The sequence below is a fragment of the Ostrea edulis genome, chromosome 1 (assembly GCF_947568905.1).
Source record: "Ostrea edulis chromosome 1, xbOstEdul1.1, whole genome shotgun sequence".
NCBI lineage: Eukaryota > Metazoa > Mollusca > Bivalvia > Ostreida > Ostreidae > Ostrea > Ostrea edulis.
In genome coordinates, this window is record NC_079164.1 from 108314297 (window position 1) to 108341636 (window position 27340).

The 27340-nt window shown below is 33.6% G+C and overlaps 2 protein-coding genes across 5 annotated transcripts; one reads left to right on the plus strand and one right to left on the minus strand.

Annotated features, from left to right (window-relative positions):
- Positions 1–444: 444 nt before the first annotated feature.
- LOC125666186 (enoyl-CoA delta isomerase 2-like) lies at positions 445–14435 on the minus strand. The gene is made up of 10 exons (XM_048899305.2): positions 14368–14435; positions 11402–11555; positions 7835–7933; positions 7310–7489; positions 5648–5720; positions 5435–5537; positions 5015–5135; positions 1519–1608; positions 1213–1356; positions 445–987 (listed from the first exon to the last, which is right to left on the minus strand). Exons 1-10 carry the CDS (start codon positions 14412–14414, stop codon positions 829–831), a joined length of 1170 nt encoding a protein of 389 aa, XP_048755262.1. The 5' UTR covers positions 14415–14435; the 3' UTR covers positions 445–828.
- On the plus strand, positions 14393–26798 carry LOC125666147 (chromodomain Y-like protein). Of its 4 annotated transcripts, none has more exons than XR_008799769.1 (9): positions 14393–14484; positions 17963–19391; positions 19610–19928; positions 21561–21651; positions 22069–22232; positions 23007–23217; positions 23400–23543; positions 23928–24155; positions 24475–26798. XR_008799769.1 is itself a non-coding variant. In XM_048899293.2 (8 exons), exons 1-8 carry the CDS (start codon positions 14461–14463, stop codon positions 24087–24089), a joined length of 2544 nt encoding a protein of 847 aa, XP_048755250.2. In that variant the 5' UTR covers positions 14393–14460; the 3' UTR covers positions 24090–26798. The 4 variants fall into 4 exon arrangements, 2 of the variants coding, with proteins under 2 accessions (XP_048755250.2, XP_048755238.2); XR_007366541.2 differs by lacking the exon at positions 14393–14484 and adding an exon at positions 15848–15957; XM_048899293.2 differs by having other exon boundaries at positions 23928–26798.
- Positions 26799–27340: the final 542 nt, after the last annotated feature.

Consider the following 27340-nt stretch of genomic DNA (forward strand, 5'->3'; position numbering starts at 1 on the left):
TACATTAAGGGTAGCAATCATAAGTAAAAGGATCAATAGATCTAATTTCAATTAGATAGATTGTAATATTTACATTTCCAATTTTTTTTGCCTATGATATCTTTACAGATTGTAATGATAGTCATTTCATCATGAATGTGATGTAGTTGTGAACAATAATTAATGCACATGTCAATCTTGATAAATAGAGTACATCCAAATATTTTAACGGCTGGGAATTCCGACAGAAATGAAAGTAGAATGTAAATATAAAAAATAAATTCCAGCTTTGAAAATACGTGAGGGAATGAACTGTATCTTTTCATGAAGTGCTACCATACTTCAAGAAGTACATGTACATTGGCGAAGAGTGTCGTAGTTCCTATCTTCATATACTTTCAAAAATTTAATTTTTACTTCATAAATAATAAATGTGATTATCATAGTAAATGAAAAGCGACACGCTGCATTTGATAATATATTTTTAAACAAATTAAGATACACTTTATTTTACAAGTACGTAACTCAATTATCACAGCTGTATAAATAAATCCCTGCTTTGTACATGTATACTTGAATAAATCTTGATTAATTTCACATTAACACACACATGCATTGTCTTACTCTCTTGACAATAAAATAGATTCGGCTTACAGCTGGCAAATTTCATCCTTATGATAATTACAGCTATCGTCCTGAATGACAATTGAAATTTAGAACAACAGTCATATGATTCGTATCGCTGTCGCAAAAACCCAGTCAAACCTGGTTAGAAATGTATAACATTTCCAGCAATAATTCTCACACTGGTATCATCACCAAAGGAAATTAATCACAAATAGATGATGATTACAACTTGGAGTCTGTCTTGGAGAAGAACTTCATGATGGCTTGAAAGCACTCTTCTGACTGCCAGCGCTCCACTAAGATCTCGCATTCTTTTTTGTTGACTTGATGCAATGTTTCTCTCAACATCTCTCTGGACAAGAACTTGGACTTCTGCAAGCTCTGTGAAAATCAATAAATTTAACATTTCAACATACACGTAGGTAAAATTGTGCACTATTGGGGGAGGGTGTGAGTGTCACAGTTCACAGGAATATAATGAAATACTGGCAGTTTCACACAGTTAAAAGCTCTTTGTATAGGATACGATAATACTGTCTGACAAAGGAAACTGTTTTGAAACAATAAATACATTGTAGTACATGTTTATTACAACTTGATACTGACCAATTTAGGAAGTTTGGCAAACTGTTGTATTCGCGCTTGGACTGATCTCTGGAAATCATGATCTGGGAAGACTTCTGTTACTAGATTTCTGTCGAATGCTTCCTGAGCTGTGATTTTTTTGTTGAACAACAACAGTTCACTAGCCTTAAATGAACAATATATTGTTTATTTTTACCACAAATGATATGTGTGTTACATTAACAAATAATCTTCCTACACTCAGACTTCATTCATTATGAAAAGTCCCATAACTCTATAAAAGGTGCCAAGTGGTATGTATGAATTAGATAAAAAATATGGACTCACTTTTGCTGTACCCATCATTCGTGGAAATGTGTACGAACTGCAACCTTCTGGCGATTGGCCCAGACTGGAAAATGGAGTTTGAAATGTAGCCTGAAAAAGGACAAAAATATTGTGCATTCTTGTAATTATCATAGAGGTACAGTACATATACTTTACAGGGTTGTCACTAACGCAAGAATCTGCGTCCTAGATGCAAAAAATTCATTTGGGACGCAAGTTTGTCTGATATGGTGAGTACTGCGGATGCGTCAGTGACGGTCAAGGACTCAGAGTATAAATCATATTTTTTTTATTTAGAAGCCCTGATATTGTGTATTAAAATTCGTAGTAGGAAAAAAATCTATGTAAAATGTTACGCTCCAATGAACCAAAATAATACCACCGAGTTCACAGTGTCCCAATCCGACTTGTTTATTTAGCGTCAGTCAATTAGGTGCAAATTAGAATATAATATTCAAAAGATGATTAGATAACATAGAAAATGAAGAACGTTTCGCCACTGGCAGTTATTTACTCTTATTTCTTTATTTAAATTTGTTTGTTTTACAAATCGGGAATCCCGTGAGGATCCCGGTTAGAATGGTGTCTTCCCACTTAGCCAACATTTTGAAAAAATACAGGTAACTCTGTGTTGGCTAAGTGGGAATTGGGTGCAGGTAGAGAACAAAAGAATTTAATTACAGGTAGGCCATAGTCTGTTTTCAGATATAACCAGAATAAGGCAATAGGAATATTTTGTAGGATATATACATGTATAATGATAGAATATATTATTGAGATTCTGTCCCTTTTTTAAATAATTCATTTAATGATATTATGACTTCTATAATCAAATAACTTTAAAAATTATCTTTTTTCAAATAATGAGCTGGTTTGTTTTCCTTCTATTTATGAATTTTATTTTGCTGGATATATAATAGTTTGTCTTCTTTGTCCTCACTGAATACTTATATCTACCATTAAGAAGATACAATCCTCCTCTACCGTTCTCTAAAAAGTTGACCTGCACCTGTAGATTGGCCATTTTTCTTTAAAATGATTTTTTGAAAAAATGGACAGTCCAGAAAATAATTAAGATCTCATAATTTTCAGGCTTGTGATTATGTAAATCAGTGATCATAATTATGCCTATCTAGCAAATATTCTTTGAGAACAGCAATCTAATCTCAATCAAGACAGTCCAGAAAATAATTAAGATCTCATAATTTTCAGGCTTGTGATTCTGTAAATCAGTGATCATAATTATGCCTATCTAGCAAATACTCTTTGAGAACAGCAATCTAATCTCAATTTAGTAATTACCCTTCTCAGGTAAAACATTTACCTGTGAAAACAGACTATAGCTTGCTGATCACTCAGGTGTAAAAATCAAAATGTTGGCTATGTGGGAATAGGATTTTTCAAAATGTTGGCTAAGTGGGAATAAACCGTTACAATAGGTCCTCAGTGTCCCTTGCTTGTCCTAAGAGGCGACTACATGGGGTGGTCCTTCGGATGAGACTGCAAAAACCGAGGTCTCGTGTCACAGCTAGTGTGGCATGATAAAGATCCCTCCCTGCTCAATGTCCATAAGCGCCGACCATACGCCTAAATTTTGCAGTCCTTCACCAGCAGTGGTGACGTCTCCATATGAGTGAAATATTCTCGAGAGAGACGTAAAAGAATATTCAATCAATCAATACAAATCAGGATCTATATATAAATGTTTGTCTTCCGGTACCAATTTTTATTGGAATCGAAAGTAGCGTAGTTTGTAAACTTTGGTAGGACTTTCAGATCGTCAGCAAACAAAACTAGTACGTATCTATTTTACCACAATAATAATTTGATTAAAATGCTGTTTAATATTGAATAGGGTTGTTGTAGGAGATTCAGGGAAATAATTCTGTTGACGTGGACAATTAGGCCTAGTCGTCCGAGGCTAAGTCGCGAATGATTAAAAATAAATCTTAAAATTGATTTGTTTTGTACTGCTTCCATTTTAATTGTCTTATATAAAAAAGACTCATTAGATATCCATGGACCTCATCAAATTTTCGTGGGACTCAAGCTGCTTATAAACCACGAGTCCGGGACTCGTCTTCAATAATTTCTAGTGACAATCCTGTGTTAGATGAAATTTTAGCTCTATGCGAGATGGCAAATAATTGTAATAAAACATTTAATAGCCCTGAAAAAACTCTATTTCGGATGTAAATAATTTGCATGATATCTTTCTTCTTTTAAAATTTGATTATGATCTCTCTCTCTCTCTCTCTCTCTCTCTCTATATATATATATATATATATATATACAGTATAATTTGTCCAAACCGGCCTCTGAGTACTCCGGCGCTCTGTCAATTCCGGCCACAAAATATAGTCCCTAACATTTCTTTAACAAATCCTTTATTAATAATTCCCTGTACTCCGGATACTGCGTATTCTGTATATCGGCCGGCTTACACAGTCCCGACTGCTATTAATTAACTTTAATTATCCTGTGTACACCAGCCCCTCGATGATACACCACCCTAATTGTTGCTGTCAATGTATTCGGTGTACACAAGGCCCAACTGCTCGTAATTAGCTCTAATTATCGCATTTAAACCAGCCACCCCACGATGACCAACCTGTCGGTATTCGGTCGATCACACGCGGTGTACACAAAGGGTGTCTCAAGGGAAGCCACAGGTAAGTAAAAGAGTGCAACTGGCGATGAGTCGCGATCAGTTTAAAATAAAACCTGATTTTTAGGGGATGCACTTTTCAATTATGACAGCACCACGCACGAGGTAATGGCGTCCTCCCCCTAACGACAGAGACGAGAACTGACATTAAAAGACAAAGTTCAATTAATCGATGAATTCGATACATTCTTGGAATGAAACAAAATCGGCAACAATCCCGTTATGTTTTCCAAAAGCAGGGTTTCCCCTCGTGGACTTCTCGGAGTTTTACGGCTAGTCAGACAGTGATGATATGCAGTTAGTTAGCACAACTCACCATGTCCGGTCGATCACTCGGCATTACATTAGTTTCCGTTTCACAAATTGAGACAGTTGAAAGCGATACATTTACAATGAAAGATGGGAAAGACAAATTTTAAACGAACACAACACAAACTTGACGAACGTACATAATGTAGCACTTGATAACGGCGATGATGTAGACGAAATCGACAATTTACCAACAGAAAATTGCGCGAATAATTCCCAGATTTTAAACTGTTTAATAAAAATTGAAACTTTTTCAAATGAGCACGACAATAAAACACTGACATTTATATTTTTACATTTTGAATTCTTTTGTGATAAATGTATATTAAAACGTTAGCAATCATTACACATGTATGCATGGATAGTGAATACAAGGGAAGCAACTCTCATTCTTGTCAACATTCTGCACTCCGGACTCTGTGCAAACCGGCCAATTTCTTTGGAACCACACATAGCCGGTTTAGACAGATTATACTGTATATATATATATATATATATATCATACGCACATACACACACCTTGTCTGTGGCGTACACAGCATCGAAGAGACCCAGCACTGTAACGGACACCCCTAACGCTGGTCCATTAATGACACCAATCAAAGGTTTGGGAAAATCAATGAAAGCAGCTACAAACCGTCTGTAATATACATGTAAGTTACTGAGTTACTGAAAGAAAATGGATAAGATAAGACAAAATCGTCCGCAAGTTAATTTTACAGACACCTTCTGTCTACTCATCTGAGATAGTCTCAAGCATTTAAAGAAAATAAATAGCACACAAACTAGAGATGGAATATTTTCAGCCTGCTGTTAACTAGAATCTGATTTAAATGTAGACCTTTTGTCTCTAATCATTAACATGTAAATACATGTACATACATGTAGATGTGTTCATCAGGATCAAAGCTACTAACACATTCCATCATTTGTACTTACTCTAATATTACTCCCCCATTTTCTGCCATAGCTTTCACACCATCAGGAGGGATATTCATAAAATTTCCTAAATCATTCCCACTGCAATAAAAATCTCCCGCACCTACAAAATATGATACTGAATAATCCCAAAATATAAAATACTTCAGTACATGTGTATTGATCTACATACGTATTCTGAGTAGGAACATTTATTTCCCTAATGACAGTCACCTGTTACTACGGTGACAACCACACTCCGATCTTCAGCTGCTTCTTTAAGGGCAGCTACCCATTCATCATACATCTAAAAAAAAAAACCACCAGAAAAAGGATATTCATTATAATTATCTGCTTCAAATGAGGCACATGTACAAAATCATAAAATGATATAATCTGATGTAAATTTGTATGCAAGTTCTGAGTTATTAACTCTTCTGTGTCAGAGGTGAATTTAGTGATTTTTTGAATGCGTAGGACAGAGTTACACCTACAACGTTCAGCAAAAAATACTATTGTGGCCTCTGTTTAATGATATCACTATATCTAAATATTGCATAGAGTTGGGAGTAACATTGTTAACCAAGGTAGACTCGCTACTCCTTTAAAACTATTGTCGACCGAGAGATCTGCACCAAATCAATTAAATCTGCTCATTGATTTAGATGTCCACTTACAAAATGGATAGATACTACAATGGTAATATCAGTAAGTATCATCGACTGCCCTATTTCGGTGACTGACCAGAATCAGTGACCTTTTGTTTACGTGTGCGTGTTGTCGTTTCCAGGTGTAGATTGCATCATCAATTTCGCCGTAGTGTTTACAAAAATATATAGAGTATGTCTTCAATTTTCCCCCAAAAATGAACTACTAGTAGGAGAGTAAGCAAAAAATCAACATGAGCACCCCAAAAACTAAGCCCATTTACTTATTACTTTTTCAAGCAAACCTTTAAATTAATATAAAGTATACCAAAAGTCTAGAATTCTAGACTATGTTATTTTATTAACTGACGTTTAGTTGCACATTCCTCATGTACACACGTTTTAACAGTTACAAACTTTCGGCAAACTTATATTAACAATGGTCACTGAAATAGGTGACATCATCGTTTTAGGACCACAAAGTGACATGTTTTTTGTTACGAAAATATATTCAATTAACGTACCAATAGAGTTGGAATTTTTGGATGAAAGTAAAGAAATCTAATTACTTTAAAGGTAGGTGTATTATTTATTGTGTATTATTTATTTATTTAATCCAAGTGATTAATGAGAAAATCGCGGTTTATCAATAAGGTCACCGAAACTGGTCAGTTTGGAGAAGGCTTATATAGGCTGCAAGCCTGCTGCCTAATCCATTTATGTTTCATACATAATAAAATATTGTTTAAATTGAAAATGGTCAGTCGTCGATACTCTCATTTCGTTTGCACAGATCTAAATCACATTTGGTTTCTTCTCCTGTACATCAATACACTGTACTACTTCAATTTGTGATCTCAAAAGAAACATGGATACCCTATTTATATTTTAATTGTATTGGTTATATTCATCAGCTGAATAAAGGTTAAACTAAGACTAAGACTTGATTTACAAATGAAATATCTTTATGTTAGTACATATATATCAATTATCGAGTTGTTTTTCCACCAGATTCTGGTGATTAACACTTGAAAGATGGACAATTTCTTTTCATACCTTACTGAGTAAGACTGTTCTCCAAAGGAAATTTAAATTAAAAAAAAAAGTTCTCCAAAGGAAAACAACTTTGATACCTTCAGTTCCAAATATGGATATGTTAAACCAAGAACAATTTGTTATTCAAACTTCAATCTTAAATGGAAATGAATAAGACTATTGGAATACACATGATTCATTTTACTAAGTTTACCTCAAAGCTTATTGCATTTTTCTTGCTTGGTCTGTTGAGCTTAATTGTGAACACCCCTCCTTCACTGGCCACATCTAATGTGGTGTATTTGCCAGCAGGTGTCTTTTCAACACTAACATCTGATTTTCCCTTTCCTGCCAAATCTTCAACAAGTGAGATATATTGTTGCTTGGCTTCATCCTTTTAAAAAGAGAATTGGATTTTGAAATTTAATTTTTGTGAATTTTCTACTGACTGTAACTAAAATAATGACAAAAAATATATGAAAATCTTGTACATGGTGAATTAAACTTTACAACATCAGTCAATAAGTCTCTCTCTCTCTCTATTATCTACTGTATTTACTAATGTCAGGCAATAGTACATTGACTTTGAAAAATGAATATGCATGAAAGTATCGCAATTAGTAAGAATAAGTCAAACATTCTTAAAAAATTAGCTTGTGAGATGAAAGACTCTTTAGCTCTGAGTCACTGACACATTCTAAAACATTTAGTTTTAACATGCTAAAAATAAATAGCGTACCTGGGAAATATCCCCCAAACCATTCCAGGCGTCCCATTTTGCTTTCCCGACAAAGTCCATCATACCCGGTTTCTTTGCATTGCATTTTCCAACTGTTGCCTAAGATAAAAAAAATCAATTGATAAAGATTTTAATGATAACGATCGGATTCAATTCATGAGGCACAGCCTAGTTCAAAATTTGCTACTTCAGCTTGAAGAAGTAGGTACAGTTTCTAATGTCATTTGGCCCAAAATATCGATGATTTCACCTGGAGCTCAAACTCTGGCATTCAAATAAGGAATGGATTAGCAAACACAAAATCCGCTCAGTTTGATCAGCAAAATGATTTGTGTCATATGACGAGAGCATGAAGTTGGCATAAAATTGCAAAAATGCCATTTTCAATGAAAATATCCACAAATTTAGATGGTTTTCAACTCAGAAAACATACAGTGCATGCGTCGAGCAAATTCATATTCAAGTATGTTTTTCATCTTAAAATAATACACAATATATATCATTTTCATTTTGCTCGACAAATGCGCATATCTTTTCCTGAGCAATAATCTGTATGACATTTGACAGTTTTCAAGCTTATTTTGAAAAAAGGCGGGAAATGTCTTAATCATGATGTCATAATGCTATCCAATTAGGAATATCATTCTGATTTTGTTGACATAGTATACCTGGCATATATTTTACTTTCTTAAAACGCTGATTAAGGCTAATTCCAGACACATTTTATAGAGAGAAAAATTTTGGGCCTTTTTATGTATACAATCGTACCTTGTTCTTTCTCTAGTTTCACATGTAAAACTTTTCATATTTGCCAGATTTGGTAATTAATTACTTAACAATATTACAGTCACATAGCATTTATCTTTTTATATTTACATTGAATCAGTCTATCCTAAATATAATAAATAAAATTCTGATATGATTACTTTGCAAATCAAAAGGTTCTAAGGCCTAAGGCAATATATGAGCTATTTTAGTTTTCACTTAAGTATGATAACCCAACATGTAAATCTAAGTTGACTAAAGAACTCAAGTTAAAGGATGATCTTGATTGGAAACAGATTCCAAATGAAAAATTGAAACTTACTATTACAGAATGTAGTTAAGTACTTGAAAACATATGAGTTTGAAAAAAAAATGTACAAAAATAGAATGAAACTGATATATACAATAGGAGATTGTTGAATTGGAAATGTTTATTTGAAAATACATGTTGGTAATAAAGTGCACCGCCACGGCACATGATACGCCTGTCACATATTGTTAACATGAACATATCACCATGAAGAGATAGGTATGCATGGAACCAAATGTCATCCTTCCTTTAAGAATCTTACCCACTTTATGGCCTCATGTGACATTGCTTCAAATATTGATAATGTAAGCTTAATGATTTTTAAAAGGATATAAAAACATTTTCCCAAATGTTTTCAATGAAATGATTAAAGTGCAAGATAGCCCTTTATCCAAGCAAACAACTTACAATAAATGGGAGTACTCAAAAAGGTTGATTTATTCAACATATCAAAAAATACATATATCAGTATCTGCCTTTGTCAAATCTTCAAGTATAAAAGTAAAATATGCATGGTGATGTCAATATAAATAAATATAGATTAAAAACGGTTATTTCAAACACTGGTGCATCTCCTATGGTGTAGTTATTAATTAGAAAAAAATAATACATCATATATTTCTCAACTGGTTGTGTTAGACTTGAGAAATGTACATCTGCAGCTTTGCTCATTGTATTTTAAGGAATGAAGAACAATGCACAGCGTAATAAAACATCAAACATTAGTCATTATGTTTATTCTTGGACTGTAAAACTGTCATCTTAGTGAGACATGACAATCTGCACCTTGTTGTTTAGATATAAAATAAAAATATATTTTACAATATCATATTAATTCTTAAACTTTATACCAAATTAACTTTCAAAGTAATGGCTACCAATTAGAACTGTTCTAAAATTTGACAGATCAATTAGAAGGCCAGATTCCTCTGCCCAATTCCCGATTGCAAGAGATATAGATAGCACCTCCTTGATCAGATTGCTGTAACAGAAATCTTCTAAACTCATTAATTAATCTGTAATTTGACAGAATGCAATTTTTCTGTTAGCAAAATGCCTCCTGAATTGCTTGATAATTACACCCATGGGACAAGGGAAATTTCTCTTGTTACTGACACAAAAGAAATAATTTGTTTGTTATATACTGCTGTATAGTACAGTGTATATAATGAAGAATGTGTAGTTTCTTGAATTAACATTTTTTAATATGGTTATTGCAATACTATTTCATCTGTTCAGATTTACACAAATGCCCAATCTGCAGCTTTGTTCATTGTATATCTTTTTTCTGAACAATGCCACAGCCATAACAAAACATCAAAATACTAATCATTAAAATAGGCCTTTATACATATTGCAACCATTTGTTGTCTTAGTGAGAAATGATACTCTGCATATAGGTTGCCGAGAAAAAAAATTAAAAATTATATAGTACAATGTCAAATTAATTTTGAAAATAAAGACTAACCACAACAAACAAATTCACTTTCACAAATAATTTCTGGTATATCTGCAATTAAGAGGCTAAGATCTCTCTGCCCAATTCCCTAGAGATAAAGATAACACCTGCTTGATCATGTTGATCAGAGATGCTCTACACAAAACTCATTAATTAGTCTTGTCAAAATGCCCTTTGCATGCTACTCCCATGGGACAAGTGGAATTTCTCATGTTATTGTTAGAAACAAAGGAAACATTACATAAGCTAAAAAAAGCTGTACAGTATATCATAAAAAAAATATGTGTTTTCTTGATGTAACATTTTTGAATGAGGTTTTCTACAAAACTCTTATATGAGGAGGGATTGTACCAATTATAACATACTTTTTTCAAAAAATCACTTCAACTAAATGTCACAGTGACCTTAAAGTACAGTGCGACACACCTTCTACCTAAGATGCATAAGTTGACCAAGTTTCATGATTCTAGATCAAATAGTTTTCAAGTTATGAGCCGGACAGGGTTTTACCATATTTGGCCATATCTTCTTAATTAAAAGTCACAGCGACCTGGTTTTAATGTGCGACACACCTTCTACCCAAGATGTATCAACTGACAAAGTTTGATTATTCTAGGCCTTATAGTATTTAAGTTATGAGCCGGACACGAAAAAGCTAACAGACGGACGGACAGACAGACAGACGGACGGACATGAAGGCCATAACATAATACGGCCCGTCTTAAGACGGGCGTATAACAATCTATCAATAGTTTGTTGCCATATCATCCAGCCATGATGTAAGTGTGTATGTAAGTGATTGTATATGTTTGTCTGTAATTGAAATAAATATTCAAAAAAAAAAAAAAAAAGAAGAAATCTTTGCAAATCAATTATTTCATGATTATATTGAAATTCCTGTCTCATTTTTTCCAATTGATCAATGTATTGATTTCGTGTATATAGTTTTATTCCACTTTCTGTATTGAAATGAGTGTACATATATAGTGTTGTATCATAATTAGACATTTCAAATGAAAATAGCAATAAGTACTTGTTTGAATAGTGCATATATTTTTAGCTTGACATCATTTCCTGGGTCATCCTGAAGAGAATTTAGTTGAGTTTTTGCTTTTTCAAACTCAGAATCGTAGGCTCCCATGGCTTGCAGAGACACTTGGAATGCCCGTGTCTGAATCAAATTTCTCCTACAACAAAATGAAAATATTTGCTTGCTAATATTGTAATGCCATCAAATAATATTATTGGAGCTGAGTACAAACACAATGTGTACAGAACTTAAATGCACTTTAAAATTACCACATACATGTACAAATACATTAACACTGCCAATAAACGACTCTATGCATGTTTTGTAGACTTTCACAAAGCATTTGATACCGTCATTCATGAAGGCATTAAACTAAAACTCCTACAATTAAATATCAATGGTTTATTCTACAACATATTATGTAGTATGTATAGGCACAACAATATTTTCATAAAAGTAGGGAACAAGTTAACCCTTCTATATACACCAGAGATAGGAGTCCGACAAGGTGATGTCTTAAGCCCAAATATTTTTAAAATATTTTTGAACAATTTTTCTAAATTACTGGATGAAGAAACCATTGGCTCTGTCAATCTTTCTGGAAAGAAAATCACCTCTATTCTATATGCGGACGATCATGTACTGCTTTCAGAAAACCAGAATGGACTACAAAACAAACTAAACTTACTTGAAAAATATTGCAACGATTCAATGGTGCTTAGAAATTAATACCAATAAGACAAAAGTAGTCATTTTTAATAAAAGCGGACACCTAATTAAAGAAAATTTTGTGTTCGGTAACATATGTATTGAATGTACTAACAAATATAAATATCTAGGAGTAATATTATCCTCCTGTGGTTCATTCAAGGAAGCAAAATCTGATCTATACAATAAAGCTCTTAAGGTCTCATTCAAACTTTATAAAGACATCAAATCTATCGATCCACCAATTAAAACATTTTTGCATCTTTTTGACCATATGGTAAAACCCATTGCCTTGTATGGCTGCGAGATATGGGGAACACTTTCAACACGCATGCTGGAAAAAGACAGAGATTTATATGATATATTTAAAAATTGGGAGGTAGAAAACCTGAATATTAAGTTTTGTAAACATCTACTGGGTGCCGGTAAAAGAAGTACTAATATTGCAATAATCTCTGAATTGGGTAGATATCCTATGTTCTGCTCTATAATCCAAAGTATTTTACTATATTGGCATAGACTTGAGAATTGCCCAGAATCATCCCTGTTATACAGTGCTTATGCAGAGAATATCAATCTGAATTCATATAATATAAATTGTTGGTACAAACACGTTAATTATTTTAAGGAAAAAATGGGCATTTTGGTACCCAATTGTAAAAATCTCAAATTCTCATTTTTCAAAAAACAAATGAAGAATCAGGTACGGAAACAATTTTTACTTTACTGGTCAAAACGACGTGAAGAGGGTCAGAAATCAGGAAAACTCACAACATATTTTTCGTATAAAGAAAACTTTACTATGGAAAGTTATATATTTTTAGAATCCCTAGAATTAAGAAAAACTCTATGTAGATTTCGAATTAGTGCACATGACCTTCGAATTGAAAGAGGAAGATAGGAATTTACAAAAACCAATTCTGGCCAGAAGATTTCTTTAGAAAGAAACAAAAGAATATGTGAATTATGTAACCTTAACTGTGTAGAAGATGAATTTCATTTCCTTACTGATTGTCCATTCTATGTTGAAGAGAGAAATATGTTTTTTAATGGTATATACAAGCTCAACAAAATTTTTTATCTATCTAACAAATAAGGACAAATTTACTTGGTTGATGATTAATGAAGACAAACCAGTAATTGTCAAATTGAGTGAATATTTAGTGCAAACTTTCAGAAAAAGAAGTGATGCTTTAAAACTGCAAAAATCATTATAGTTTATTATTCATATATTGGTATAATACTGATACTGTCCATTTACTTGTATATATACATGATTAGCAATATTGTTTCCCCAACATGTTGTATCCACATGCAGTTTGCAGTCTATGTAACCTGTAGTTATAATGTTGTAAACTTTCTTTTTTGAATTTTCTTCTTTATAAACTGTCTTACTGTTATGCCCTCTGGGCCCAAAATTGGAATAAACTTATCTTATCTATAATTATATGGATTTGGTATGAACTGTATCAATTAATCTCAAGTCAGTGAAAGTACTCAATACAAATTAAGAATTATCAATTTGTACATAAGCTGCAACTCAACTACAATTTTCAGGGGTTGCCAGACAGAGGTTCCAGTACTAAGAGAATTAGGCCATACAATGTTCAAGGTCAATCATTAATTTACTGTAATTGATGGATTCTTCTTACATTCATTGGACGTGTAGTGATATGACATTTGTAAAGAGCACTGAATACTTAAACAGTAGTTTCAGATTTAGAAAAGCCCTGAGAAGTCAAAAGATTTCTTTTAATTTGAGTCATGTTGAAATATAGCCTCAAGTTTCAATGGTTGAACAGGTTTTAATGCAGGTTGATCGCATAGAATAATTAGGTCCTGGATCTTAACTCATGGGCATATACGGTAAGAAATCATTTTCCATTAGATTTGCACTGTGTCCTTAATGTACAGCTTTTCTACTAATGCATGTACCCTAGGTATGAAATACCGCCTAAAGACGGTCATTATTTCTTTCCATATATACTCATGGAACTCTTCATTCAGATTATACAATATCGCAAGTAATTACGGTAGGAACAAAACTCCCTGTTTCTTTCAAGAACCGAACTTGAATAAGACCGCAACTTCAATTTGGAAATTGGACTTTGATCAGCAATCAAACGCTTCCCATGAGCACTAATTAGGGGCCTAAGCACTTTAAATAACCCATCCATATCATAGAATACGAATACAAAAATGGTTTTAAACCTATATACCTCTTGTGGGGTATGGTTTAAAAGCCTGTATATATATTATACCATTTGTTTACTCCAGCAACACGAAACCGGTGCAAGGAGGCAGCCATTACTCTTTACAGCGCCACCAAACGGTGATATTTTGCAGACCGCGCTATGGCGGACAATAGGCACTATGAGGTAAATATTGAGTTGTTTATGACCATTCTAGCCTTCCGTGAATGATGTGGTTGGTTTTTAAAAAAATATATCAAGTTTCTGTAAACCAAAATTCAATGCTTTATTGTTGCTAGTGAAGTGCTATCTGCAACAGAGAGAAAAGACATAAATAACAAATCTCTACTGTCGTTTTGGTTTTGAAGCTCAAGCCAGGAGAGAAATAGAAATTTCTTAGTTTATAAATAAACCACTGTAATGTTTAAATTTAAAATAATGACAAGAGGCGTGACTCATTCAATTAACAGAACTTACAACAGTGATTATGCCCTAAATACTTTAGTGAGATGGAGGTGGAAATGTACCATATATTATAATATCATAAAACTTTGAAATTAGTTGTAATTACTTTGAATGTTAAATAAACAGATTAACTGCAAATTGTCTTCAGTAGCTATAGTAACTATTGAAATGTACCTTTTGTCCAGGAAATGTCAGATGAGTAGATTTTTTAAAGAGGCAAGAGCTAGGACATACGAACTATTGTGATCTGTCATCCTCCTTTTCAGTGAATGAGTGTGAAATGAATTGAAATTATTCAAATGTCTTATTATTTCCCAGTCATTGCCATGAATAGATCTATTGTGATAAATGGTTGTGTAATCTTAAATATTGATACAAATTTAAAGATTATTTAGTTACATGAAAACTACAGATTCTTAATTTCCAATGAAGTAGGGTAGTCAAGAGGCAACATGTATACAAGATAAAAAGCATGTCAGACTAGAAGAGACAGAACACGCAAAACTATGGTAAATACATATATCTGTATCACAAAAAACAATTAAAGAAACAACAACAAAAACAATAACAAAAAAGTCACCAATGTAAATTTAATTCATTGTTTGATGTCTTGGTCTTCAGCATTGATTTAGTAATCATATGGATTTTTTATCATTGGCTGATTGTGAGAAACTGGGAAATATTTCAACAATGATAAACTGTCTGAATGATTGGTTGTTAATGGCAAATTAACAACTCTACTTTATGGCAAATGGGATTACTTGATCTTCAATTTCCCATATTTATGTAGCGATGTTCCATTATCACCTGCCTATGGTGTTTCTGTCTTTCAACTTCTTTGATACAGACTTGAGAGCATGATCTGTGTATGATCAATTTTGAAATTGAGACATGCTAACTGACATTTAAGTTGATATTACAGGAGTTTTAACAGTCTTGATTTAAGTCAGCATTTCATAAATTCTATGGTTGTTATAATTATCTAATTTACAAATACCACCTGTCATTAGGTGGAATGCTGTCTGATGTGTTTCATATCAATTACTAGGCCATTCTTTACATACTGATTTTAACTACAGATAACTCCATTTAACTGATCAGGATATAGGGCCCACAGCAAGTGTTACCAGCAAATAAGGGATGCTTACTTACTCCTCCTGGGAACCTGATGTGTCTCGTCTCCGGTGCCCGGGAGTCTGTGTTTGCCCTACTTTTAATTTTGTATTCTTAATTATACTAGGATTTAGGATTTATGAGATTGATCACTGTTTGTTACCTTCATTTATTCTTATCATACAAAATCAGGAAATGAATGTCATTTTCGATCTCATTTGATAAATAATTGGTACATAATCTATCTTCTGCAGTAACTTTACTGAATCAACCACTTTCAATTTTCAGTTGATGAAATTCTTTAAAATACATACTGAGTTGGCCTAAAATAAAATAAAAAATGTTGTGTATCTGCTAACCTGACTAACCTTAAATTATTCCCACTACCCTACAATTTTTTACACAAGTTGTTTTAAGGAAAAGTTGTGGACCTTGAACTTAGCAAATAATGCCATAAAGTGGGGACCCTTTTGTCCTGCTTGCCAATACTATAATATTTAGTTTTCATAGAAGTCTGTTAAAAAGTGATAAGTTCAGGAAGTTAGCTTCCCAGCTTTTGAGCACAATCTAGCAGGATGCTATGAATTGTTTAGATACTGCTTCAATACTTTAAAATTTCATAGGTCCAAATATATTACAGTACATTCATTTATACTTAAACCAATCCAAATGAAAATTTTTATGCTAATTCAAATTTGGAAGTGATTTGGAAAGGACTACTGGCAGAAGGATTGTTTAATTAAAAAGCTCTAAATCTGTACAAATTTACTGTTTCTGTTTTATTCAGTATATTGTCTGTACTCAATTAATTATTGTTATTATTTTGTAACATTTTAACTTGCACATGCAGGGTAATGAAAATTAGTTTAACTTTGTTATAATCTTAAATTTGCTATGTATTTGAATTCATTATATATATGTGTAATGAATTTTTTGATAGAGAACGTTTTGAAGGATTCAGGGAAACTTCCCTAAATCCATAAATCTGCTTTATCTGTTCGTACTAAACAAGTTTTACTGTATATATGGAATTCAGCCATGACCCTTGATGACTGTCTGATGGAACATTATAATATATATGATCATGAATATTTTCATTTTTTATAGCAAGTTGAAAGGAGCAATTAATTTAGTGTGAATATTTCAATGTGTTAGTATAAATAAACGGCTTAGACTAGAGGACATTTGTACATAACTGAAAAACTTTTGAATGTAGTCCCTGAAATGATCTACTTTCCCACTTGAATGGTGAGTGATTAATGAGTGAATGTGCAGGGGATATGTCCGTTTTGGGCCTGAACTCTATATCATAAATATAGAGTTCAGGCCCAAAAACGGGCTTAGTCCCTATTTAGGATATTACAGAGTTTGGGCCCAAAATGGGCTTAGCCCCTGAGAGTGAATGGTGAACAAATGCAGAATGAACACAAGTGGGATGATGAATGAATGGTTTGTGAAGGCTGTATGCAATTTTGGTGTGTGTGGTTTGTGAATGGTGAGTGAACACCGAGTCACACATTTCTTTAACGGTGTGCGACACTAATTTTTCCACCATAGTAGTCTAAAGGACTAGTAGATTCTGTAATTAGCTAGTTAGCTAGTTCTGCTGCTAGACAGTGGGGGGGGGGGGGGGGGGGGCTACCACAGAACAAAATTTTCGAAGTCTAGATGCAAAATCCTGCATTTCTGTCGCAAAATGGTCTTCTAATAAACTGATTTTACCAATTAATTTATCAAACCACATTTTGGGTGTAGATTATATGCTTGAATTGCAGTATTATGAGCTATATTTTTCTTAGTGCAGAATTGACACAATTGCGTTCAAGATTAGTCCATTCCAATGGTTTTTTTATTTTTCAGTAGTCCACCAGACTACTCGTAACTGATATTCTGATAGTCCGGGGCAAAATTTACTAGTCTCAGGCTACAGGACTAGTGTTAGTGTCAAACCCTTCTTACTATGCTTACAGCACTTCCATACATGTACATAGTGTAAAAGTTACTAACATTTACTGTTTTATATGACTTTGACTAACATATATACCGTTTTATGACTTTGCTCACTAAAAGTGCTTGAATTTTACAGGTAGAAAATATTTTGGACAAACGCATTGTTAACGAACAGGTTCATAATTTAATTCGATGGAAAGGGTTTGGCTCAGACTGGGACACATGGGAACCTGTAGATAATTTGGTGGATTGCCTAAAGCTTGTTCTGGACTTTGAAGACAAAATTGAACAGTCCAGTGAACTTTATTCAGCTCTTGAAGCTGCTTCAAGAAGAATTCTGACCCAGAGTCCAAAGAAAGATGACATGGCAAAAAGCAAGGCTTCAGAAAAAACTCCATCTGTAGACAAATCTTCAGCACCAAAAAACAACATGCTCTCCAAGAACAAATTTTGTCCTAAAACAAAAGAGAGTCCATATAAAGTTTCTCTTTCAAGCGTTAAGGGAATCAAGGACGAACAGATTCGGAAGAAGCTTGCAAGGGAAAAGGGAAAGCTTTTCATTGATATGAATGAAAAAACATTTACTCCATCAAAAGCTGAAAGTGTTCAAAGCTCTAAGGATCAGGAGAGTTCTAAAACAGCAAGAACGACTTGCTTAGAACATGCAGAAAGTCAGAAATCTCCAAAGAAGGATTGTAGTCCAAAGTCACCAAGAAAGAAAGAAAACAGTGTTTCACCAAAGAAAGATACAGATGATAGAATGAAAACAGTTCATGTCAACACCGAAAGTTTCGGGAAAAATGTAACATCCGAGAAAAAGGATCTGTCTCTGTCAAAAGATGGAACAGAAAAACCTGTCAAAGTTCACGATAAAACAATGAAAAATAAAAGTTCACCCAATGAAAAGAAAAAGATTATTAATACAAATTCACCAGAGAAATTTCCAAAAGGTGATATAAAGTATAAAAAATCTGTAAAATATGCCATGAAAGTGAAACTAAAGCCAACAGTAAAAGTGAAAAAGGAAAGTGAAAAATCAGTGAGCAAAAAGAAAAAAGACAAAGAGGAGGTTAGAAAACATGTTAAAAAGAAAGCTACAAAAGATGACAAAATATCTGCATGGAGTTCGGGGGCAAAACATAAAGTTCATAGAACAGAATCAGGAAAAGCTCAAAAGATTGTCAAGTCAGCAAAGGACAGAAGTGAGGGAGGAACACCAAAGAATAACAAATCCAACAAACGTAAAGCAGAGGCAGACTTCTGCATTATTGAGAGTTCCACATCCGATACTGATGATGAACCATTGTTTAATATGAAAGTCAAGAAATTGAAGAAAAGCAGCAGTGAATCTCCATTAAGCAAGAAAAGGGATGGAAAGAAAATTTCACCCAAGTCTAAATCTGGTCAAAACAACAACAACCACTCAGGCAAAGTCAAGTCGAAACAAATGACTCTACATGAAGTGAAAAGGAAGTTGGAAGTTCGTGTTCAGCCACTTGGGTCCTCACCCAAATCCAAAAAGATAAGACTTATTGATAGCAAAAAGGACAAAGAAATGGCTAAAGGTACTAAAAATCATTATTTTTTTATTGTTTGCATATTCTTTTAATGCATTTGACTATGGCAATGTAATGTATTATAAAGTCATATTATTTGATGGGATAATACAGTTTTCAAAATGTATTATAAAATCATTTATCTTTTGGATTTTTTTTAAAAATTAATCTCTGAAAAACATATTCAACTTGCAAAGGTATGCATCATGATTTAATCACTTTGGCAGTTCGACCTGTTTCACCAAGTACATCATACACCACAGTCAAACCAGTAACTATTAGTGGAGTGGGGGTAGTGAACCTAGTAGTGGATGGGGAACGTGCCACACCCCTTTGTGGAGATGTACCAGGGAACCAGTACCTCCCCTCAGTGATCCCAGTAAGTCCCTCCTCGGTCTCATACAAGTCTCTGTTGGACAACATGCCACTATCTCTTCTTGCTAAGAAAAGTGGGGGAAAGAAGAAGGACAGCGAAGATACGTCTGAAGATGATCAGGAGAAAGTGGAAAGGCGGATCAGTATACGTCAAAGTGAATGTGCTTACAGGTATGTAACTACACGACAGTTGTGAATGTGCTTACAGGAATGTAACTACACGACAGCTGTGCAAAAACTTAAGGTGGAGATTTAGTTATACAGTGTGCCAATATGTCATGAATACTTTGAATTTGATATGTGTGTAAGTTTACATGCACGTTGAATATCTAATATTTTGTAATATATTCTTTTTTATCGCAATTCACCTTTGAATTAGAATGCTTTACCCGATATAGTATTGCGTTGTGTGACGACACAATTGAATGAGACGATTGAACAATTTGAATGACATGTTTGATGTAATACAACAAGAGTTTTCATTGGCCGATTACAGCCCGCCCACTTTCTCGAGCGGATTCGAACTGTACATAGCTCTCTGAAAAGATCCACCTCTTATATAAACCTTCGATTTACGGGTCTCAAAAAGATGCGGACGGTTGAGGCCTGAAATCGGTATATTCTTGTGTTGCTGTCTCATAAACTCAATATAAAAAAATATTAATATATTTTCCTACTATATACTTGTGTCCAAACATACCTTCAAATATTCATTAAAGCCACACACCACCCGAAAACACACAGCTTCAAATGATTTTGTTTGTTGACGTAACCATGTTAGGTAGTCGGTCAATTCAAACTCTTGCTATTGGTATCTATTCATAAAATCGGTTGTACGTTATGTATTCGCTCTTCATTTATTATCAACACGAATAATTAATAGAAATTAAAACATTTTTGTACCAGTTTTTGTAAAGGTAAAATAAGCTCTAGATGAACGAAAATGCTACATAAGGACATTAGATGGAGACCGGCCGGCGCGACCGTTCATGACTAATGAAAGCCGCACTGTCATGAGTTTAGCTATTTGAATAATTATCATTTAATAGGACTGGGGTGGTATATTATTTAAACAATTTAGCTAAAATATTTGTGGGTTATTAGTACACATTTAGACGCTATTGTGCCAATATGGAAATGAACCGGGATTCGAATTGACTGGCTACCTAACATGGCTACGTCTACGAACGAAATCATCAAAAGATGTGATCGAGTTTTTGTGTCGTATGGGACTTTAATAAATATTTGAAGGTATGTTTGGACACAAGTATAGTAGGAAAATATGTTAGGAATTTTTTTTTATATTAAATTTATGAGACAACAACACAAGAATACAACTTTTTCTCTTTCTTCCTTTGAAGTTTTTTTTTCCATCTAGCATCTGGCCGTCATGTTTTCAAATGCTGACTACTCCTGTATAAGGGAATTTGGGCGGACTTATACATATGGACCAATGAGAGTTTCTGTTGCATTTCGCAATTGTATTACACACAGATTCAATTGTGTCGTCACACAACGCAATACTATATCAGCCAAAGCGTTCTAATTCAAAGGTGAATTGCGATAAAGTAAAGGCTGGTTTGTCGCATGAACTCGTAATGTTTAAATTGTTTTATTTTATTTGGATGTTATATTTCATGCTCTGATTAATCTTATCATGTTTTACATTTTACATTGTTAAAGCGCTTAGAGTAATTACAAATTATATAATGTGCTATATAAATGTTGCACATTATTATTATTATTATTAATATGTCCTTGTAACATGCAATGGTTAATTCATGCTGTGAATGCTGGTTTCAGATACAAGGACATTGTTGTGAGGAAGTGTCAGAGATACTCACAGATCTGGCTTAACACTCACACCAAGATTAAAAATGTTCTGAATCCACAGGTGAGGACTGTTCCTGGTTTTCATAAGTTCTAACGTATTGCTGCAGGTGCATACAAAATAAAATTATTTCCCTATCTACTGATGATCACTTAATATCATACGAGTAATTAATATCTGTGTTAATTCGCAAGAAACATATCAAATCAGAAGTCTCGCTTTTATTTATCGCTAACTAGTACAGAACTGATTTGTTTAGAGTAGAGCATCCACAATTTGATATTCTTGTGAATTGATGCTGAACAGCTGTTTTATCAAAGGGACTGTTTGTTATTATCATTATTCACGTACTGAGTATGTGTCACACTGGTTAGTGTCTTCAATATATTTTGCTTTTGTATACATTCTGCTTTCTTCTTCATATTGTGGGCCTACATACAATGTGTAAGGATACCTTTTCATGTTGTACTTCTTTTTCAGGTTATTCAGGAAATCCTCCAGGCCTTGAATTCTGCTAAGTATGATGATAGTAGCTTGATTCTGTTCAGTGGATTGGGAAATGTGTTTTGCAATGGGGTGGACCTGATGTTCTTGTTGTCTGGTGAACGGAGAGTGGTGGTTCGACAAATGGTGGATGCTCTAAGGTTTGTTAAATGCTCTAGCTCGGAATTCCAAAATTGCAATCTTTGACTGCTTAGATTTTTTTTCTAGTCATTCATAATATTATACATGTACAATGATGCCCATCAAGTAGGAATATTTAGTATGTATGATATTTTTGTCTCAGTATGTCCTGGTGCTTCAACAATTTTTTTCAGTTGTGTATTAAAGTCAGTTGCAAGTGACCTATTAACAATGCACATGTGTTCTCCTATAACTTAAGCTCTATATAAATGAGGTATTTTAGTACATTTTCCCTTGACCTTCATTGTCTCCGTTTACACTACGTTAAATGAGGTAGGTTAGGTACTACCGGACTCGGTAACCGTGGCTAGCGACGATGCTTGACCTATGTCTTTGGAACTGATAAATAATTTGCACTTAAATCAACCAGCTGTGACTTGGTGAGAATTTATCTCACAAGAAATGTTTTTAATGACACCTTTAGAGTTGACATCGACTTTTTACCTTGAAATGATAAAAAATTGGTATCAGTAAATAGTGAGTTTTATTATCTCAGACATGAAAATGATCAACTTTTAGTTGTTATAATAGTACATAAAAAAGATTTTTGAACCACTTAACTACTCAATGTCAAGTTCAAGCAAAACAACTGGTACTCTCCCTCTACAAATTTTACAAATCATTCCCTTTACAGTTATTACAAATCAAGTCTGGATTTATACCCAGTACAATGTTAATAACATTTGCACAAAGGCATGAATTACATTTGTTTACTTTGACTGTTTCTCTTCCAGGGATTTCACCAAGGCTCTCATCACTTTTCCCAAGCCAGTGATAGCTGTGGTGAATGGTCCAGCTGTGGGCCTGGGAATGGCCATGCTTCCCTTGTGTGACATTGTGTACGCCAGTGACAAGGCTACCTTTTATCTCCCTTACTCCTCACTGTCTCAGACCCCAGAGGGCTGTGCCTCTTACACCCTACCTCAGTCGGTAGGGATGGCTATGGTAGGTTGGGAGGAGTGTAAAATTCGAACATGATTTGATGTTCATAAACTTTTAACTCTAAGGTCAGAGAATATTGTCGAAGTAGTCACACTGCTACCTCTCTTTACCGGGTCCAAACTTACGATACAAAAGAAAGTACAGTTCTTCGAATTTGAAAACTTTGAGGTTCTGTTGTATTTCAGGCAAACGAACTCCTGTTGGGTGGCAGAAAAGTTACGGCTATTGAGGCTTGTCAGTTAGGGCTGGTATCTCAAGTTTTCTGGCCAACTTCCATGATGCAAGAGGTCATTCCTAAGATTCAGAACATTGCACTCAACTCAGCAAAGGTATTGTTCTTGTACCATAGTATTCAATGCTGTCTGTGGACTTATTTTTGCATATTAAAAATTAGAGCAATTTAAGGTGATGTACTATTTATAGTGCAGTAGTGAATTCATGACATTATGAATCAGCACTCAAATGACTGCTAAAAACACCAAAATGTATAAATACTGTTTGTTTAATTACAAACAGTACATGATACAATAAGTAGTAAGATAAATACACTGCTAAATATCTATACTATACTAAATAAATTGCTTAAAATGTCACAAATTTCAAGTTAATGAAGTTGAAATGATTGATCTTGTGGTGTGATGTGCACTATTCTTCAGCCTCAAATACAGGTAATGTTACACAGAAACATGAGCAGGTCATTCAATATTTTGTAGGCTCTAGAAACCACCAAGTTACTTCTGCGAAGCCACCAAAGAACCAAACTGGAGCTGACGTGTGAGTCAGAGAGTAACATCCTGCTGGAGCGCTGGCAGTCTTCCGAGTGTCAGAAGTCTATTCAGGCATTCCTCAACAAGGAAGAAATCTACAGCACTTAAGGCAGTGTGTAAACAGGGCTCCATCAAGGAAGTCATTAACAAGATCTCACCAATCAGGATATACATGTAATAGATTGTAGATAAAAGTGCAGCAAGTTTGTTATAGTTTTAGTGTAATGTGATGTCTTTGTTACAAATGGCAAGCAGAATTTACATCCTTCTTGTTCAGGATGTAAGAATAATTTGACTTTGATAACAGTTCTAGGTTCTAGAATCATTTATATCCTTTATATTGTACAGCTAAATTTACACGTCTACAACATTAACAGTTGAAACCTACAATGTACTAAATACATGTGGTAACCTTCAAAATTATAACACTATTGAAAGCAAATCAGTATCTCTTTATGATAATAGTGCATATGGAAAAATTTTCTTTCATTAGGTTTTGGAAAGCCTGTCAGACTGTCAATGAGCATTCTTCACTTGGTGAAGTGTTTTCGGTACATTGTAAGTTCTGCATAAAACATTCGTATACTGTATGTCTGCAATGTGTCTTGCAATTGAAATATGTTAATTGTATGATGATTTACCACTTCAGGGAATATAATCCTGTGAAATAGTTTTTTCAGGGAAATGTAGATATCCATTTACACATGAGAAAGTAAATTTATTTTGCTCTCCAGGATTGTTAAAACACACTACATCTCCACTTCACAGTTTTTGGAAGAAGAGAGGTTTTGCTGTTTTTAGCCGTTTTTAAAGTTATTGTTAAACAAGTTTTTTCTTGGCACTTATTCCTGTTCTTGGTGTGAAACAGTGCTTTGAGTTTTAATGTAGACATCCTTAAACATATTTGTAAATATGTGTTGTGTAGGTTTTATTGAGTGTCTGTGATATATTGTAAATTTACTGTTTAATGAAACACAGATTTGTTAAATATGTGCTCTCTGGAAAATGTATTACACTGATTTTTATCTCAGCAGAGCCAAAGGCTCATTGGGTTTTTCTGATCAAAATTTGTTCAGCGTATGTTGTCGTTGTTAACTATCACATTTTCATCTTCTCCACAACAAATGGGCAATCAAACTTGGCACCAATCATCCTTGAGTACGGGGGATAATGAAGGTCCATGCTTCCTTCAAAGGAGACATAAGCAAGAAAAGACCAAATCCATAAAAAAATCATTGTATTTTCCTTAAAGTAAATTTATCAAATTTTGAAGTCTTTGAAAACTATTTTTTCTTTCTTTTTTTAATACCATAGTATATTTTTCAATATTGTTTGCTAAATTATTGTACATTTTGTATGCATGTACCTCATGAGTACTTTATTGTTGCAATCACCATTCAATATCAAATTATAAAGACTTATGATGGCAAGTGCTTTACTCTGAAGAACTTAATTCTAAATCAATTAAAACAACATCTCTGACCTCTTGCAGATTAATGCAATTATTGATTACATGTATTTTCATATTTACATGTATTTTCATTTAATAAGGAATTTACAGTATTGAAGAACCAATTTTGGTGTGACACGTACATGATGAATTACAAATATTTCTTACATATTTCACAATCCAGAGCATTCAAAAGCTGTCGATATTTGAAATAATCCCTTTCTGGAAACTTGTTGGGTGGTGTGAGAATATTGCTATTGTAAAAAAAAACTAAATGCTTCCAATTTATTCTATTCTTTTGTTTCTTACCTATTTATCATTGGATGTACATGTATATATGTATTATTAATACATTTAAGTGAATTCTTCACTGATGTGTACATGGTTATAATAGGCAGTTAGTATTGCATCTATCCATTGTCCATAACGACTGCCGAGTGTCTGAAGTGATGTTGTAAATGCACTAAATTAATAGTGGTGCAAATGAGATTTCATGACTTCAGTGTAAAATATCAATATAGCAATGTGTATGTAAAATATATATATACTCTGCCAATCAGCTTTTAATAAGGATACATTGTATTAATATGGATACATTGTAGACCATTGTAGTTTCTTCTTGGTTGTCATTTCCTTCTGGTTTAACAGAGATATTGCACAATTAAGAGAAAACATTTCAGTTTATAGTAGTCCTGGATTGAAATGTGCTTCATACATACTGGCAGCAAATACATTACTTTAAATATCACAGCCGATTGTACCTTGTGTATATGCAGTTTTCCCACAATGAAAAGGTTTTGTACACTAGGTACTCTGAACAGGTAGTCTTCAGTTTACTTCATTACATATTATAGAACATGTGATACAGAAATTTTTATCTTGCCTATTTATTCCTAATTATTTTTAAGGTCTGAAAATCCATTGTAACAAATCAAAGTTATATGACATTTCATTTTGCGTTGTTTAGGGAACTGTATAATGTGGTGGCATATTTTCCAACATGCAATATATTTATGTTTTGAGTGTTTCTCAGCTGTATATTTTTTTTAGTATCAAAAAAAAAAAATAATGGAGGATGATCATTTCAGCATGTATATAGAATGTTAAAACAGTATTAGCTTTAGTTCTCATTTTAGCAAGTATACATGTAATTTATTTTTGCCCTCACATTTTTATGCAGTTAAAACTGTCCCATCATGTGGATAGGTACTTCAGTTTTCCATATGGATGTGCGTTTGTTGTATAATACAGTTATTTATAGTGTACAAGAACTTAAAACTAGACATTGTTGATAATTTATTGAGTTAATTATTTCCTCCCATTAATATGTGACTTCCTTTCAAAATTATTAAAAAATTTGAAAAATTGACTGTTTTAATCTGATATTTCAATGGAATCAATACCATATCACCAATTGTTTTGTTTTTTTTTACGGGTATACATTCTATAATTTTAGCAATTTCCAAAGATTCACCAAAATGAAAATTGCTTTCTGTATGGCAGTGTGCATATATATTTAATGAATAAACAAAAATGAGTTCAGCAAACTTTTAATCCAGACCAAATTTGTGTCCCGCCAAAATAAACTGGCTGTACAGTGTTAGAATACCGGGTACAAGGAGCGCTTGATGCACTCAAATATACATGTACTTCTATAGTGTGCTATACATGTGTGTCCCTTTCTCCAATAGGAATACTTGTTATTCATAGAATTCTGTCATTAGGCCAAGTAAAATTAATTAGTAGATTATCATTCCCGCCCACCCCTCGAAAATCGCCCCGCCCTGATTTTTTTTATTTTTCAAAATTACGATTTCCGGATATTTTTATGTCCGGTCTGGTATCGTAAACGTACTTTGTTTCACTTTGCCTTTTAGAAACCCAAATACACATGTAATTATGATTTATA

What these genes read in the sequence shown, in the direction of transcription:
- LOC125666147 (XM_048899281.2), top strand. Translation starts at nt 15,904, where the DNA reads ATGCTTACTTACTCCTCCTGGGAACCTGATGTGTCTCGTCTCCGGTGC. An exon ending in CTCGTCTCCGGTGCCCGGGA is followed by an intron (nt 15,958 to 17,962) that starts GTCTGTGTTTGC and finishes TGAATTTTACAG; the next exon opens with GTAGAAAATATTTTGGACAA. An exon ending in AAAATGTTCTGAATCCACAG is followed by an intron (nt 21,652 to 22,068) that starts GTGAGGACTGTT and finishes CTTCTTTTTCAG; the next exon opens with GTTATTCAGGAAATCCTCCA.
- LOC125666186 (XM_048899305.2), bottom strand. Translation starts at nt 14,414, where the DNA reads ATGGCTGCCTCCTTGCACCGGTTTCGTGTTGCTGGAGTAAACAAATG. An exon ending in GTTGCTGGAGTAAACAAATG is followed by an intron (nt 11,556 to 14,367) that starts GTATAATATATA and finishes ATTTTGTTGTAG; the next exon opens with GAGAAATTTGATTCAGACAC. An exon ending in GTTTGGGGGATATTTCCCAG is followed by an intron (nt 7,490 to 7,834) that starts GTACGCTATTTA and finishes TCTTTTTAAAAG; the next exon opens with GATGAAGCCAAGCAACAATA.